The sequence below is a fragment of the Myxine glutinosa genome, chromosome 11, assembly GCF_964187855.1.
Source record: "Myxine glutinosa chromosome 11, kmMyxGlut1.1, whole genome shotgun sequence".
Classification (NCBI taxonomy): domain Eukaryota; kingdom Metazoa; phylum Chordata; class Myxini; order Myxiniformes; family Myxinidae; genus Myxine; species Myxine glutinosa.
Window position 1 is genome coordinate 110,296,936 of NC_136271.1, and position 18,867 is coordinate 110,315,802.

Consider the following 18,867-nt stretch of genomic DNA (forward strand, 5'->3'; position numbering starts at 1 on the left):
TAGAAGCCGAGAAACGAATTTTCAGTCCCCAGGTTAAAGCTGCATACAGAGATACGATCCCTTATATAAAGGGATGAGTAACTTTGCGCCTCCCTTTGATTTGAAAGGTATTTAAATTTCCTGTTTAATGGTGTATCAAATGTGCATTTCTGATGAATATTCATCTGAAGAGTCATGCAATCACAATGACAAATAATCAAAACAAACACTTCATTGAATTTCTCAATGGAATTAACAGGATTTAGATTGATTATTTATATATAACCTTAAGTAGTTTAATATACTGGATCTATGAGGAATTACTTGGTAACAATTTGACACCAAACTTGAGAGCTTTGGAGGATGTTTCAGTAGGCATACGGCAATGTATTAAAATTACTTCGTAGCACAAGTTATCCACATCATGGCTTCTCGCAAAATATTTGGTAGTCTAAGCTGTGGAGATTGAGAGTGCACCTACACTGCCTGGCCCATTACAATGTTTTTTTTTTTTTTGTTTGCTTGTTTTTTCATTAGGGGTGCTTAACAATAAATAAATAAAAATTGCATTTTTACATGTTCAAAAAGTGGGTCAAATATTCCAGACCCATACATCAAATTTGGGGGAGGTGGTCCGTTTGTGGCCTGGTATTGCCTCCATTATTACAGTGATGGCAAATAAATAAATGTGTGTTTTTGAAGAAAATAATCCTGTAGCTCAGTGCATGTATATGAAATGGAGAAATGAAAGCGATATTATAAACGGAGCCGTGTCTGTCTGTTTGTCTGTTTGTTTGTTTGATGTGTTATAACTTGAGAAAGGATTCACGGATTTCAATAAACCCAACTACGGTGGATTCAGGTTACTGCCGGGAGTGTTTGTGATCCTGGGCATGTAATTTTTTTTATGGGTACATGGACACGTGCGTCAAAACTGCAAATGCCAACACGTGACGTTGGTTATCCCTGCACGGAGACCAGGATATCCCAGGGATCCTTTTTTTTTCTTCCCCCATAGATGAGCCATTGCAGCGAAGATTGGTATTTCCGACAGCGAAAAGACGGGTCTTGTATTCTAGTACATATTGAAACTAGAACGTCGTTCGGTAGAGTGCATACCTCCACCAGGCTGAATAGTTTACGTTTTGTATCCACTGATAGGCTGGATCTAGATTTGGACCAGAACCAAAATCTAATGGGCCTGTTCTTGTCACCTAACCAACTCATCCACCTAGTTTTGTCATAACTCTTCCACAACTTTTTGAAATACCATGCTATATATTATTTTTGGCCCCATCTCTCAATGGTAAAGAATCACTTTGTGTTTGAACAAATCACTTTGAACTCTGTTTGCCTCAAAATCTTGTGTCCCAAACCCATCTCTCTCTGTTCCCACCTCACCCAGTCGAACCCAACTGCTGCTGGACTCTGTGTCCTTCTCTGCTGACAAGGTGGAGGAGTTTTTGTCAAACCCGACTCTGATTCTGCAACTGGACCAGACGGCATCAGCCCATGGGTCCTAAAATCCTGCTCTGCAGCTCTATCTCACCCTCTCTCTGTTCTTTTCACCCTCTCTTTTGCTCAAGGTCATCTGCCAGCATCCTGGAAATCAGCAAACATTACCACTTTACACAAAAAAGGTGCAAAAACAGATCCTTGCAACTACAGACCAATCAGCCTGCTCCCAATTATCAGCAAAGTCATGGAATCCATCATTGCTTCGGATATCAAATCCATCCTCTTCTCCAATGGCTTGATCTCCGATCATCAATTTGGATTCAGACCAGGTCATTCTACTCTGGACATGCTGCTTCTGCTGTCTCAACAATGGATGGAGGTCCTCAATGCCAAACAGGAAATCAGAGCTGTCTCCCTTGATATATCACGTGCCTTCGATACGGTCTGGCACCCAGCTCTGCTCACCAAACTCTCCTCCTATGGTATCCATGGAAATCTCCATGCATGGCTTGCGGACTTCCTCTCTGGTCGTAGTCAACGTGTGGCCCTGAATGGATTTCTCTCATCTCCCCTTCCTGTTCAGGCTGGAGTTCCCCAAGGCGGTGTTCTGGGCCCTGTGCTTTTTCTGGTCTTTATCAATGATCTCTCCGACTCTCTGGAAAATCCTCTCTATCTCTTTGCTGATGACTCCACTCTCTGCCGCTCCATTCCTCTTCCCTCAGATTGGCAGTCTGCAGCCTCTTCACTCTCTGAAGACCTGGACAAAATCACAGACTGGTCAAACAAGTGGAACATGTCTTTCAATCCTGACAAATCTCACACTCTTACTATGTCTCTCCGAAAAGATCGACTGGACAACCCTCCCATCTACAGACTTGCCATTTAATATGGAATATTTTTTTTTCTTGACTTGGGTTTACTTTCTGAACTCAGTATATCAATCTGGTGAGTTTCTTTTACGCTTCAGTGATTTGTTTTTTAAAAGAACCATGTGACTGATTGTCTGTCGCAGCAAGAAGTCAATAACAGGATTATATCACAGGTGGCGTGACAAAATGTACGGATAGGTACATTTGACGATTGGCTTCACAATCGGGTATATAAGTTTTGTTGCGTTCTGTATTTGTGGAAAACAACTGCTGCACATCTACAAAAGTTATTGCCGCTTCCTCTGGAGATGGTCCGTCAACTCAAGAATGCTGTTTGTCCTGGAGTGGTGGCTTTACGAAATTCCGGCATGAAACAGCGTGCTATTGCTCGGCAGTATGGCATCACTCAAGGTCAGGTGTCAAAGATCATGAAACGAAATGCTCAGAGGGGTGTCCCTACTCCAATACCAAGGCCAGGACGTCCCCGCAGAACCGCAAGGAGGGATGATCGCCAGCTGCACCGGTTAGTCCGCAATAGCCGTACCAAGTCAGCTAATCGGCTTAGGGCTGAGTGGCAGCAACTGACAAATGTGCCTGGATCCAGAAGGCTAGTCAACCAACGACTGGTTCAAGCAGGCTATCTTGCCAGGCGTCCCCTGAGAAAGCCACGCCTGACCAGACAACACCGCCAGCGCCGATTGCAGTGGGCCAGAGAGCACAGTCAATGGCAGCCAGGACACTGGAATCACGTGATCGACAGTGACGAGTCTAGAGTTCTGGTCTATCGTCAAGATGGCCACGTCCGAGTGCGCAGACAAGTGCATGAAGCCTACAACGAAGATTGTTTCGTGCCAAGAGTCCAAGCTGGAGGTGGTGAGGTGACCGTTTGGGCTGCTTTTCATGCAGGGGGGCAAAACTGACCTGGTTGTTCTGAATGGAAACCTGAACTAGTTCAAGTACAAGGCCATTCTGAAAGAAACATTGCTTCCATTTGCTCGTGCAGCCTTTCGAGGAAACTTTGTCTCCAAGATGACAATGCACGGCCTCATCGTGCTCGCATGATCCAACATTTTCTTGCTGACCGTGGTGTAGAGCATATGGTGTGGCCTGCCATGTCCCTTGATATGCATCCGATAGAGAACTTGTGGGCAGAATTAATGCGTCAAATCGGCAACTTGGACCAGCAGCACCTCTGTGTGTGAATTGCAGCAGGCTATTGTGACTGCATGGCAAGCGATTCCTGTCCAAACCTTGGCAAATCTCGTGAACAGCATGCCTCAACGTGTACGTGCTCTCCTGAATGCTCGTGGGGGTCACACGAAGTACTGAACTGTAATTTTACTGTCCATAATCCCAGTCGTAATTTAACTTTTGTTTTTGTTCAAAAAAATGTCGCTAATGTGCAAAATATAGAGATACTTCTGCAAAACGTACAGAAGTTTAACACAGTACTGTCCGTGAATTGAGTTCGATATCAGTTTACATCACTTTCAAGGATCAATTTATTTGCTTCGAAATGTCAAATGTGGTTTTTGTTTCTTTTAAAGGTCACATCAACAAAATCTAGAATGATTTCAACATAATTCCAATGAACTTTTGGGTGTAGGCCATCTTGAAAAGTAAGTACACCCCCACAAAAAAAATATTCCATATTAAATGCCAAGTCTGTACTTTCTCAACAATCCTCTCCAAGAAGTTCTGTCGCTGAAGCTTTTGGGTCTCACTATCTGCCATGATCTTTCTTGGGAAAACCACATTTCCAAGCTGGCCTCCAAAGCCAGTCGCCGACTGGGCATCCTCCGTCGTGCGAAGTCCTTCCGAGGCACACCTGAGCTCCTCACCACATACAAGGCTTTCATCCGCAGCTCAATGGAATACTGTTCTCCCCTATGGGCCGGTTCTCCTGCCTCACACCTAGCTCGGCTTCACGCTGTTGAAACCAAAGCTTTCAGAATCATTGGAATCTCCCGTGATGAAGCTATCTCCGAGGGCCTTTCACTCACTCACCGCAGGCAGGTAGGTGGTCTTTCTGTCTTCTACCGACTCCTCTCCGGCCTTGCTCCCCCAGCTCTCTCTGTGCTTCGTCCACCAAATATTCCTACAGGTCGCACAAGATCTGCCAGCAACCCTCTGATGGTTAAACTGCCAAAATCTCGGCTCTCTGCTCACCTTCACTCTTTCATTCCTCTTTTCTCCCGCCTCTGGAACAAACTCCCACACTCCCTTCAATCCCACTCCTCCCTCCAGGTCTTGAAAACAGCTGTTCACCACCATCTCTTATCTTCCCCCATCCAAAACCTTGATCTTTTCTACCCCCGCTAATTCACCCCAGATCCACCTTGTTTGAAATTCCAACTTCTTTCCTGGAAGTCCGGGCAGTGTCCATATGTTTTATACCTCTCCCACCCCCCATTCCCATGCCTCCCCCCCCCCCAAGCCCTCCCTTCCACAGATCTCTTGATGTCCCTGCTCTCAAATGTTGTTTGTGTCCTTCCCCCTCTCTCCCCATCTTGTCTACCGCTCCCCATGTTATATGTTTTATGTGTCGGTGTCGGTGTCTGTTTGACTTTTTGTGTGATTAATGTTAGCTCTTTCACGAGCCTCGATCTTGTATACATAATAAAAAAAAAAAGATTCTCGAATCCGGATCTTCACCAAAATTGAATCAATTCATCACTAGAACAGAGGAAATTACTGGATTCTTTCATGTGTCTAACTTGCCATGCATATGATGAAAATATACACAATGCATAAAATAACTGATTGAAGAATGTAACATTCTGACTATTTCTGAATATTCAAGAAAACAAGCAGAAAATACATCTATGTATGAATAACATGTGCAATTATATAATGATATATGATACATGTAGTATTATTAGACATAAACAAATGTGTAAATGACTGAAAATAAAACATTTTATTTACGAACTGAAGCTTGATGTTTAACCCAAAATAATTGGTAATCCAGTAATACAAATAATACTAGTTTATTTTGGTGCATGTGTCAAGTCAAGTTACCCGGTGTGTACCCCGGTTTAGAATAGGTACACTGTATCCCTGCGTGTCCCTGCGTGGGAAGGTGTCGTAAGAGGCGACTAAAAGGGTTGGCGTCAGGAAGGGCATCCGGCCATAAAAACATTGCCTCAAAAAGGGAACCATGACAATTACAATTGCATATCGGCAGGGTACAGCCCGAAGTACCCCGTGGGGGACTTCACTCCCTCTCGTCAAAACTCAAGTTTGGTAACCCGATCAAAGCAAGGGTGGAAATCACTCCATTTATGACGATGAAACGTCTGATGCCCCACGTCGAGATCGGTTTCTGAGGTTTGGTACATGGAATGTAGGGACAATGACAGGGGGATCAAGAGAAGTGGTGGAAGTATTGTTCAGAAGAAGAGAGGACATATGTAGTGTGCAGGAGACGAGATGGAAGGGAAGTGCTGTGCGAATGGTGAAGGGTATGCAGGGACAGAAATACAAGTTTGTGTGGCAAGGGTGCCCGGAAGGCGTGCATGGTGTTTGTGCCCTGCTTTCTGAGGAGTTTGTAGACAGTGTGGTGAGTGTGACTAGAGTGAGTGATAGGTTGATGATGGTGAAAATGATGATTGGAAAGCTCTTGGTGAACGTCATCTCGGGATATGCTCCGCAGGTCGGTCGGAGCGATGAAGAGAGGGACAAGTTCTGATGTGCGATCGAGAAGCTGATGGAAACCGTGAAAGATGAGGAAGTTGTTTTTGGTAGGAGACCTAAATGGACATGTGGGAAGGAGTATAGACGGTTTTGAGGAAGTTCATGGGGGTTACGGATATGGTGTGAGGAATGGAGAAGGCGAAAGGATTTTCGAGTTTGCTGATGGAGCTGGTTTGTTGATTTGTAATACTCAGTTCCAGAAAGAGGATAATAAGCTTGTTACATACACGTCAGGTGGGTCGACGACAACCGTTGACTACCTGATGGTGCGTAGACGAGATAGGGGGCACCCCCGGGACACAAAGGTGACATAAGGGTGAAAGGTGCGAGGAGAGCTTGGCGGGTGAAGTACCAACCGAGAATGAAGGTGTGGAGGGAGGCATTAAAAGAGAGGCTGAGTATGGCAGAGGATGATGTGGTTGAGCTTGAAAGTGGTTGGATGTCAATGAAAGATAGTCTGTTGGGAGCCGTTGGTGAGGTATGTGGATGGACTGAAGGACCGTCGGGGCACTCGGAAACATGGTGGTGGGATGTTGAAGTTGGAAAGAGGATTGACAAGAAGACGAAGAAGTTCAAGGAGTGGCAGAAGGCGAAGGGTTCAGGGGCAGAACAGGCAGAGCATGAAAGTTATAAGGCAGCCAAGAAGGCTGCAAAGAAAGAGGTAGCAAAGGCGCAGGAGGCATGCAGGAAAATGTTCGGAGAACCCTTGGATTCAGAAGAGGGTCAGAGAGCAGTATTCAGGATTGAAAAGCAGATGGCGAAATAGAGGTGCAATGTGATGGGGGTGAGTTGCTTGAATGATGAAGTGGAACAAATTGTTGTGGACCCAGATGGAATTAAAGGATGATGGAAGAGATATATGGAAATGCTGTTGAATGCAGAGAACGAATGGGATGGCAACATCGAGAGTACCCCAGCTGTAGGACCGGCTGAAAAGATAACTGAGAAGGAAGTTGAGGAAGCGATAAAAGCAATGAAGAGTCGAAAAGCGGGAGGGTCGACGGGAGTTGTGGGAGATATGTTGAAGGCAGCGGGAAGTTGGGGTGTGAAGAGAATGGCAGAGATCTGTAATCTGGTAGTGAAAGAAGGCCGTATTTCAGTGGATTGTGAACTGAGTACCCTCATCCCTCGATACAAGGGGAAAGGTGACCCTCTGGACTGTGGCTCGTATCGAGCGATAAAGTTATTGGAGCATGGAATGAAGGTATTGGAAAGGGTGTTGGAGAAGAGGATAAGGAAGAAAGTGGAGATGGACGAAATGCAGTTTGGATTTATGCCAGGAATAGGAACAACAGACATGCTTTTTATTGTAAGGCAGTTGCAGGAGAAGTACATGGAGAAGAGGAAGAAGTTGTTTCTTGGGTTTGTTGATCTGGAGATAGCATTTGATGGGGTTCCACGCGAAGAAGTGACATGGGCATTGAGGACGTTAGGAGTGGAGGAATGGTTGATCAGAGTAGTGATGGCAATGTATGAGTGAGCGCGCACAGCTCTAAGGACGAAGGATGAGAACAGTGGTGAGTTTGAGGTGAAGGTGGGAGTGCATCAGGGATTGGTACTAAGTCCACTACTATTTGTAGCTGTGATGGCCGTGCTAGTTCGGAATGTAAAGGAGGGTTTACCGTGGGAGTTGTTGTATGCAGATGATCTTGTGTTGATTGCGGAAAGTATGGATGGACTGAAGGAGAAGATGAAGAAGTGGAAGGAATGTATGGAGACAAAAGGTCTGAAGGTGAATATCAGAAAAACGAAGGTGATGGCAACCGGTAAAGCATGTGGTGAGGTGGAAAGAACTGGGAAGTGGCCATGTGCTGTGTGCAGGAAGGGTGTCGGAGTGAACTCCATTCAATGTGCACTGAATGGGTTCATCAAAAATGTCATGGTCTGAGAGGGTCATTAACCAGTGTGGCAGCTACATTCAAGTGTAAGGTATGCACAGAGGGAGCTGCAGATGGAGTGAGAACGGTTGCTGGAGCGAGATGTGCATGGAAGAAGTTTCGCAAACTGAGTGGCATGCTGACGAGGAGGGGAGTGTCGTTGAAGCTGAAGGGAAAGGTGTATGCTGCATTTTTGAGAACTGTTTTGATTTATGGGAGCGAGACATGGGTAATGAACGTAGAGCAGCAACGAAGACTGGAACGGGTGGAAATGCGAATGCTTCGGTGGATGTGCGGAGTATCATTGAGAGAGAGGAAGACAAATGATGAATTGCGAAAGATGATTGGAATAGAGCCTGTGATGGATGCTGTGAAGAGAAACAGGTTGACATGGTTTGGTCATGTGGTGAGGAAGGATGAAATTGACTGGTTGAGAAGAGTGATGGAAATGAATGTAGAACAAATGGAGGACGGGGAAGACCGAGAAAGACTTGGCTAAAGGTGGTGGAAGAAGAAATGCGGCAAGGGGATTAACAAGGGGAGATTCAGAAAATAGGGCAAAATGGAGAAGATTGTCATGGTGCCCACAAGGCTTAACCCTCGCTCTAGCAGGGGAAATGGCCTTAAAATGCCTGGTTTTTTGTTTTGTTTTTCAAGTTCGGTACTGTTTGTTATTCATGAGCAGGTGGTCTTCATCAGTGTTCGTTCATCATTTGAACTGTCCCTGCCTGGCAAATCTCAGTGAGAGAATGATCAGTGTCTGATTAACTTTCACTCTCTAGTGTTTTCTGCGGTATATTGGCTCGTACTTGTGGCAGAATCTGCCCACAGTGGTCCCATGGCTTCACCTTTCATCGTCCAACCAAGGCAATCAGTTTGTTCTGGAACATTTGGTTTTGCTTCATTAGCTCGCTTCCAAACCTCGACTTGTAAGTTCACACATCTGATATATGCTGCTGGAGGCATTGTGTGGATGGTCGAAAGAAGACGGTAGAATTACATTTTGTTTGTCGTCATTGCTACAGCTGAGTTGTTTTTCCAAGGATAACCCTTGTGTACGTCTTTCCTGTGCATGGAATACCTAGCAATGTAGACGGTGATTTCATCCTGCTTTGACTTCAATCAGACCTACCTTGTATGGAAATTCTACCAGGACTTTCAGTTTATGTTTAGCTTATTCTGAGAGGCCATCAAATATCTCATCCTGATTCAGTGTCAGCAAGTATTGTTCTATCAACATTGTTTTGAGACTTTCAAGGAAGCTCTGTCGATATTGATTGTTTTTTTCCGATATTGATATATCGGTGTGCTCGTACCGGTATATCCTGGTATATTGGTATAAAAAAACATTTCTAGGCAGGTTCCATAAATATGTAATGCTCACGTACACATCATTGGCACATGGTAATTCACGGCATACATCCTGCACTCAATCTTTACAAATAATGACAAATTATTGCAGGATAATTTATGAAGACGATCGTCGATGAACATTAATCGTAGGTAGCAGGTGAGTGCTCCGCTAGCTGGCTCAGTAAAAAGCTCGCTCAGTGCTCGATATTTGCACACGTGATGAGGACATGTGCAGTATTGATATCTGTAATCGGCACAGGCCGGTATCGGTAATAGGTGCAGGCTGATATAGGCATCGCCCTACTGGCAATTGGCACAGGCTGATATCGGTATTGGTATCGGTAATCGGCATCGCTGTATCAGTAACTGGTGTTGCTAATCATCACATGCTGATATCAGTATTGCCGTATCGGAAATCGGCACAGTCCGATATCGGTATCGTCGTGTCGGAAATCGGCACAGCCCGATATCGGTATCGCCATGTCGGAAATCGGCACAGCCAGATATCGGTATCGCCGTGTCGGAAATCGGCACAGCCAGATATCGGTATCGCCGTGTCGGAAATCGGCACAGCCCGATATCGGTATCGCCGTGTCGGAAATCGGCACAGCCCGATATCGGTATCGCCGTGTTGGAAATCGGCACAGCCCGATATCGGTATCGCCGTGTCGGAAATCGGCACAGCCCGATATCGGTATAGCCGTATTGGTAATCTGCGCTGGCCAATATCAGTATCTGTAATCTGCACATGCTTTTAATGCACACCCAATTCATAAAAAATAACCAACTGCTTTAAAACATCCACGAAGACAAAGGAAAACGTTATCACTTGTACGCTACTGAGGATTAAAAGTTAAAACCTACTGTACCTACCTCCTTGTATGTCTTGTCATGCGTTACACTGTTCCAGGCATAGCCGAGTGCATCAAAGCGTCAGTTTAAATAATGTAATTAAGGATTGTGAACCCCTTTCTTCGATTTGTTGGTGATGTTCTGATATTTTTTTTGTGGAGATACCGATATTTTTGTGGAGATACCGATATTTTTGTGGAGATATCGATTCATTTTCCACTGCAGTATTGTTTAATTCTGTCCATTAATCCTTTATAATCAATCACCTGCTTCACAGTTATAACACATTACGTGTTGTTTGCACGGTATGAACGTTTTGGCGGGAAACCAATTGGGCCTTTTTACTGTACGAGTGGGTTCTTGCTGCTGTACACTAAAAGTTTTACTGTACACTTTTTATTTCTGCTCTATTTTAAATTTTTTACTGGACACTCAATTTTGCTGGGCTCAAGCCAGAATCGGGTCCTGAAGAGTCGAGTGTGCGAGTCCAAGTCCCCCAGAAAGTGGACTCGAGTCCTACATCACGTGTGTGTGTTTGTGTGTGTGTCAGTGCGTGCGTGAGTTTCGATCAATATAACTTTTCACCCCTATATCTTTCTTTGAATTATTTGAAAACCATGGACACCACAGATTCTCTGGATGTTATGTGACTGCTTTGGATTGGCGGGATGATAAAATCTGTGACTTTTGATGTGAGATAGGCAAAGAGTTCCTTCTTGTTCTGTTCAACATGGAGGAATTCCATCCAGTTGCCTGGCAGTTTACTTTTGGAAGACACTTTTTGGGAAACCCCCACAAGGTTGATTCAGTCTTGGTTCCACCCACCCTCATCTCCCTTTCTATTACTATGCGAAGTGATACAGTCTTGCTTACTTTTCATGAAATCCTTTCAATTTGTGAAAATTCGAGTAGTCATGCACCTTCCCACTATTAAATTAAGTATATTCGTGTTTAAACCAAGTCCTGCGGTGTTTAAATCAATTGGATCTGCAAATTGAGACTTGGTTTGACATCACACGAGTTTAAAAAAAAACATTTTTATAGTTATCTTACACACACACACACACACACACACACACACACACACACACACACACACACACACACACACACACACACACACACACACACACACACACACACACACCCGTTCTACGGGGCCGGGGAAATCTGAGTATTTATGGGGGAGTAGGTGGGATCTCCTGACAGAGGTAGCCTCTGCTGTTTCTGCAGCACACTTACCATTTGCTCAACACACACACACACACACACACACACACACACACACACACACACACACACACACACACACACACACACACCTTGTATATTGTATATTTTTAGATTTTCTAATCTTTTGCTTCGAGTTTATGTACAGACCAGTTTATCATTGTCCAGTTTTACGTCCCTTGTACAGGAGGTGAAACTCAGCAGTCCTGACTACAAAGATCGGGACATGGACGAGGCGGTCGAGGACTTCAAGAAGCGGATCGACTGCTACACATCCTTCTACCAACACTTGGATGGGGACCTTGACAGGTGCACACGTCGTGCTAAAATTGGCCATGTACATGAAATTCTGTTCGATTCTGGCACTCATCGTGTGCATCGTGTGCTGTGTTGTGAGTAAATTGTCGAAATGGTGTGTTATCAAGGATTGTAAGTGCATTTGTATTTGCTAACAGAAGGGATTGAAACAGGAATTGTGCAAATCTAAGACCTCAATCAACCTGTACTCCTTAAACAATTTGTGTGTTCCTAAATCCTAACAATTTATTGTTGTACCTCTTCCATGTCTTCCCCTCATCCTTTTCGGGCACCCAGAGACCTCTCATACATGAAGATCTTTAATGTGGGAGATAGATTCCTGGTGAACCACGTTCAGGATCACATTCAGAGTCGGATAGTATACTATCTGATGAACATCCACGTCCAACCGCGCTCCATATACCTGTGCCGACATGGCGAAAGTGAACTCAACCTTCGTGGCAAGATTGGTGGAGATTCGGGCCTTTCTGACAATGGGAAGCAGGTGTGCCAGGTTGAAGGAGGCTCGGAGGGGGGAGCAGAGAGGATGGGGTGGGTGAGGAGGGAGTGTGTGGAAGAGATGGGACATATGGGTGTAAGGGAGGGAGGGATGGGATGGGTTAATGGTTGCCTAAATGGTTTAGTATCGTCATTTAATGAAATGTTTGAACACATTACATTCAATCAAATTTCTGGTTGTCTGTTGCATTTTTTTCTCACTATGTACTCTACCGCCCAGTTTGCTGCTGCTCTTCGGGATTTCCTCCTGAAGCAGAACATCAAGGACCTCAAGGTGTGGACAAGCCAAATGAAAAGGACGATCCAAACGGCTGAGTGCGTGGGCGTCGGTTATGAACAGTGGAAGGCTCTCAACGAAATTGATGCCGTAAGAAACATACTCGAGGCTCCCTCCCGCCTGCTCTTTAAGTACCACATGTGAGATATTGAACCATATTGTGAAGATAATAATGATGAGAAAAGTTTTCATAACCAAAGTTATTGTTACCTTCCTGACCCTGAAGATGCCTGGCCCGGAGATATTAGGCATTTGATGTAACATGTATTTGAAACGAAGTCACCGGTGGCATGTTTTTGGTTTGTCCATCCACCTGGCCATCGATGCGTCCGACCATTACCGCAATAACTTAAGAACAGCTGAAGAGACCAAGTTAAACTTAGCGCAAGTATGTATAATGATGTAAAGATGAACTAATTAGATTTTGGGGTCACAAAGTCAAAGGTCAGTTGGTGTGTTGCGTTGGTAAGACAGCAGCCCATTGGAATCAGGGCCATGAGCCGGGGCGCGCTCCTGTCCTTCACTTTCTGCACTCTTCGTCTACCCACTCTTGTCTCAGACCACTCTGCAAGTAATCCTCTATGTCCCTCCGCTTTCCTTTGTCTGTTGGATGCTTCGTCTCTTTGCTGGATGCCGTGACTATGAGTTGGTCTGTGCATTGGGCTGGAGACCTGCTCACTGTAGGGTGTTACTGATCCTCAGCATCCTTTGAAAGACCTTGCAACCCCCGCCCACCCCCCCGCTCCACCTTTGTGAATGAATGATTGTGTGCTCATGGTGTCATAGGTCCTTTATTTTATTACTTTCTCATTTTACTGTGTATTTATTTATTTACTCATTCATTCTTAGGGTCTGCCTTTTGTCTTGCGATTCTCAGTTTCCATGGTCTTGTACTATCTTTCAATAAACTGTTATTCTGCAAGTACATGTGTAGTGTGGTGGCTCACCATTACCATTCTCATGCAACATTTGTGAAACTGTTTGGCTTTTGATAAATCCCTGGGGATGGTAAAATTTGTAGCGTTCACTTTAAGAGACCGGTGGGATTAGTTAGTGAACTGTCGGAATGGTGTGTTATCAGGATTTTAAGTGCATTTGTATTTGCTAACAGAAGGGATCTTTAAAATGGTGTCTCTCGGATATTTCCGATCGGCGGACCGGGAAAAACCACGCTAATCACTCGACACGATTTTGACCTCGATGTGATCTTTGATTTTGGCCATTTGCAAAGCAATAGCTTTGGCGCAGCAAGTCCGCATCATCAGTAGATGCAACAATATATTCTGCATGTGTTCATTGTTTGTGGTTTGTACATAATACTTCTCAGCTTGGAAGAAAAACGTCATCAAAACCTTAAGTTTAACCACTTAAGGACCAAATGACACATATGTCCCTAAACTTTAAAATGGTGTCTCTCGGATATTTTCCCTGAAATTTTGATTACCGTATATACCGGTGTATAAGACGCACTTTTTTATCGGAAAAAAAGTCAAAAGTTGGGGGTGCGTACCATACATGGGGATAGAAAAAAAACTCGGCTTCAAAACAAGTCAATTTTCCAATACATTTACGAAAAAATGTATTTTACGAAAAGCGATCTCGGTTGCACGTTTTCCCCATTGCATCATGCACAATTGCGCCAACATGCATGGCCGCCATTGCTGCTCGTTCGCCCCGGATGGCTCAAAGCAACGCCGCTTCCGGAATGTGAAAAGAACGGCTTTTCCCGCTCTGAAAAGCCACATCGGTCTTTTATTTTGAAGGTCTTTTATTTTACGACTGCAATTGCATAGCAATCTGAAATTATAGGGCAGATTACCGTAAACGTCAGCTCGGACTGAAACGACTTCATTTGTTCTATCCGGTTCCAGAGAAGAGAAGAGAAGATCAAGATGTCAAGGCGGTCGTACACTTCAGCATTCAAACTCTCCGTCTGCCAGTCTGCAGAAGAGTTTGGGAACCAAGAAGCTGGGAGGAAGCACGGCGTGAATGAGACTGTCATCCCGTGCTGGCGAATAACAAAGGCTTCCATAGAGGATATGCCGAGGAAGAAGAAGGCGAACAGGGGAAAATCGGTGAAGTGGCCTCAGCTGGAGGAGCGTGTCATCGCCTGGGCTCGGGAGAAGAGGGCAGAGGGTCACGCCATCTCTACACTTATTCACAGGCTGAAGGCAAGGAGCTTCGCTTTGGACAGACATCGTAGACTTCATGGCCAGCACATCGTGGGCCTACAGATTTCTGGAACGCCATAATCTGTCAGTATGACGCCGCACGCACATCACACAACATCTTCCCGACGATACGGCCGACAAAACGACACGCTTCCAGGGGTTCATAATCGAGCTTCGCCGGGAGCACAATTACCCGCTCAGCAGGATCGGAAACGCCGACCAGACCCCTCTAACCGAGATCGGAAACGCCGACCAGACCCCTCTAACCGAGATCGGAAACGCCGACCAGACCCCTCTAACCGACCCAGACGAGGACTTGCATGCCGTCTTCGAAGAGGAGAGCGACGATGAGGATTTCCTTGGCTTTAGCTGAGAAGCCCATCACACACCCAAACGGCCCTTTGCAGGGCCACAACTCCACAATAAAGAATGTTTTAATAATCTCTCTACTCTCTCCTTTCTTCGATGAAGCAAAGAAGCTCCCACGATTGCATGCACATCTGGACACTGACGTGTGTGTAAAAGAATACTGACTACATATAGCTAAATATTTTGAGTTTTTTTTTTCCTTTCAAAATGTTCATTTTGTGCTACTTAAAGTTTCTGTACAAATGCATAGATTCACGCTACTGTAATCTGAAAATGATTGTTTTTTTGTTTTTTTTGAGGGTGGAAGTTGGGGGTGCGTACTATACACGGGTGCGCATTATACACCGGTATATATGGTACTTTATGTTTGTGCATTGACAAACATTGCAGCTAACACTGGGGAAGAGCTTTTGTCGTTTTCATAATTTTCCTTTTTTTGTTGATTCAAAGACCCTGTATTTTTTCATTATACATACTCTTGAATTTCAATTCATATTCCTGATTATTATAGACAAACTAATAAGGAAATTGGACTTGTACCTGAAAATTTCTTTCAAGAAGCTTGTGGTCTTCAGAGTTTAGGAGAATCAGGAAAATAAGACTATTTATTATCACATTCTTAATTAACATGAATGCACTACTCTCTCTCTTCTTGTTGCTACATAATAAATAGATTTCCACCAACTGCATAAGTACTGTTTAACAAAGCCTTGTACATTTGGTTTTTGGAGAGACACGACTGATATGTGTGAACCTGACAGGGTGTGTGCGAGGAGATGACATACGAGGAGATACAAGAGAAGCAACCAACAGAATTTGCTCTTCGTGACCAGGACAAATACCATTACCGATACCAGAAGGGAGAGGTACATGCCTCGGCACGGATATGTTTAATGCGATAGCATTAATATAATAACACCACTGTTGCCATCCTCAAGTTTCAAAAGCATAAAAGTCTAGCATTTTACCAACATAACTTTTTATTCATACAGTATAAATGTTCCAAAAATATTTTTTTATACTTTGAACATATTGTGACACCTAGATATTTTAAAGACAAGATATTTTGTATCAACCAATTGGGACGTTTTTTAAATACTGGAATAGCTTATTTTGCTAACTAAAGTTTCAAAAGGAATAACTCCCGAGACTCGCAGGATTTTTCATGCAGTACTTAAACTACAACAGGTTTTTGTTTTTGATACATGGTTAAACGAGAACTGCACTCGGTAGAGCGCATGCCTCCACCAGGCTGAACAGTTTATATTTTGTTTTGTATCCCACTGAAAGGCCGGATCTGCATCCGAACCTGACCCAAAATATAATCGGCTTGTTCTTGTCACCTACCCAACTTGTCCACCTAAATTTGTCATAACCTGTCCACAACATTTTTAAATATCAAGCTAGATATATGTATATTTATATATTGTTTTGGCCCCATCTCTCAATCGTGAATAATCACTTTAAACTTTTAAAAATTCTCGGATCTGGATTCGAATCTTCACCAAAAAAATATAATCGTTTCGTCCTGTCACACACCAAACCTGTCCACCAATTTTCGTCCGAATCCGTCCGTATCTTTGAGATGTCATGCTCACAGACAAACAGATAGTCAAACAAATGGGTGAATCCACAACCTCCATCTACCTTCGGTGGCCGTGGTAATAATACTTAATCAATGACATATGACATCAATGACATATGACATCAATGACAATCAATGACCCTGGTGTTGGGCTAGCGGCTAGGGTGCCAGCTTAGGATCCTAGGATCCTGGGTTCGAATCCCGGTCGATTGCTGAATTAACGCCAGGGGGGTTGACTCAGCCTGTCATCCTTCCGAGGTCGGCTAATTGAGGACCAGTTCACTGGTAATTCCCTGTTTGTCGTTAAAGGCGGCAAAAAGGGTTGGCGTCAGGAAGGGCATCCGGCCGTAAAACATTGCTTCAAAAAGGGGACCGAAAAACAACAACAACCACGGTTCCAGAAAAAGGCCAACCCCCGCTTGCGGGGAAAAATGGCCTCTAAAGGTGGTTTTTTTAAATGACATAAATCACTCGCTATAATATGATGGGCCAGCAGGGGAAGGTATCAAGAACAAGGCTTTGGTATCAAGAACAAGGCTTCGGTATCAAGAACAAGGCTTCGGTATCAAGAACAAGGCTTCGGTATCAAGAACAAGGCTTCGGTATCAAGAACAAGGCTTCGGTATCAAGAACAAGGCTTCGGTATCAAGAACAAGGCTTCGGTATCAAGAACAAGGCTTCGGTATCAAGAACAAGGCTTCGGTATCAAGAACAAGGCTTCGGTATCAAGAACAAGGCTTCGGTATCAAGAACAAGGCGTAGGTATCAAGAACAAGGCTTCGGTATCAAGAACAAGGCGTAGGTATCAAGAACAAGGCGTAGGTATCAATAACAAGGCGTAGGTATCAATAACAAGGCAGGTATCACGAACAAGGCAATGGAATAAAATCTCATTAGCCTAAATTTTCTTTACATAATATCAAATGGGGAGGAAGGATTAAAATAAAAATCTAATGAAAGGGATCAGGCCTGATGAGTGGATGATGAGAGCAGTAGTAAATTGGGAGTGCTCTAAAGAAACAGGAGAGTCAAGGGAGAGGACTAAAAGCAGCCAAAGCTGCCTGAAGAACTGTTGAGGTAACAAGAACCAGTAGGCATTGGTGAGAGAAACCTGATGAAATCACTGATAATGCAAAATATCACATTTGTTGCAGCCTGGGAGCTCTGAAGAAGTTCACAGCAAACAAAATGCCGTAGTGTTGGTACAGTATTGTACATACAGGCAGGAGAGCCATAAGTACATCCACAGTGTTAAAGCAATACAGTGGGTACAGTTTTGAGTGTCGAGGAGGTGTTCACCATGATGCAGTGGGTGCGGGATGGACCAAGACAAATAGCAATGAAGTACAGGACTCATGCGTAGGTTGATTAGATATCAAGAAACCAAGATTAGATACCTTGGTTTCTTTCTCCTTCCGTTCTGCCAAATTCCCTCCCCTTGAGTGGTTAAAAAATAACCTCAAAAATAAATTGAACAAGTCAGGAGACGACGATGGTTCACGAGCGAGCGGTATTCAATGACAAAGGACGGACTATAACCGAAACAGGCCCGGAAATGTCAAAACGAAGGTTACTGACCTTGAAATGAGATAGAAAATAATGTATAATCAGTTATGAGGTTAGTTAGCTACACAATACCGAAAATTCGGTGAAAAATGAAATGAAAAAAAAAAAAATAATGAAAAAAATATAAATGAAAAATGAAAGATCGAGCTCCATGGGGCTAGACACATGACATTGGCCTAACCAAATATCGAAACCCCTGTCAGATTCTACCAACCCCCTCGGAACAGATGTAGCTTGAACTTGATTACCCCCTAAAAAGACATCTTTTTCGGGCGTGGCTCCGCCCATTATGGGCGCAATACGCCCTCTCTAGGCAGGACACAACTAGATCATGATATCAACCTCCCACCCAAGTTTCATCAAGATCGGATGATATCATCGGGTAGTTATGCTGCGGACAGACAGACAGACAGACAGACAGACAGACACACATGACGAATATAGTGGTCACTTGATAACTCGTGAACCAACAAGACACCAGGAAATGTCACAAAAAATGCATGTATTGTTGGAAGCTCTCCAGGGATCAGTGGCAAATCCTTAAAAGAGCCCTGGAAGCAAAGATGCTATGATATGGAGCATCTGAAGTTGTTCCTGTGCTTCAGCTTGAAAACAACACAACTTGGACTATCAGGGATGTCTCTTTCGCAAAAACCCAAGTCGGGGGTGGGGGTAGTAGGGGCAAATCTTCCCATTCTTCCCTGCTGCCCAGATTCGTCAGGGCAGCTCAGCCACAATCAGAGTGCTGCTTGGTCTCCAAGATAACCTC

At 44.2% G+C, this 18,867-nt stretch overlaps 1 protein-coding gene across 5 annotated transcripts in view; it reads left to right on the forward strand.

Annotated features, from left to right (window-relative positions):
• The window catches only part of LOC137436992 (6-phosphofructo-2-kinase/fructose-2,6-bisphosphatase 4), a 182,287-nt gene that overhangs the window by 72,300 nt on the left and 91,120 nt on the right, over positions 1-18,867 (forward strand). For all 5 annotated transcript variants that reach the window (XR_013625026.1, XR_013625025.1, XM_068131271.2 and 2 more), the window contains exons 7-10: positions 11,502-11,623; positions 11,909-12,116; positions 12,351-12,497; positions 15,709-15,813. Coding sequence is in view for 3 of the 5 variants with exons in the window: in XM_068131271.2 (XP_067987372.1) it covers positions 11,502-11,623; positions 11,909-12,116; positions 12,351-12,497; positions 15,709-15,813 (582 nt within the window). In the remaining 2 variants the exon portion in view is untranslated. The remainder of the gene's footprint in view (positions 1-11,501; positions 11,624-11,908; positions 12,117-12,350; positions 12,498-15,708; positions 15,814-18,867) is intronic.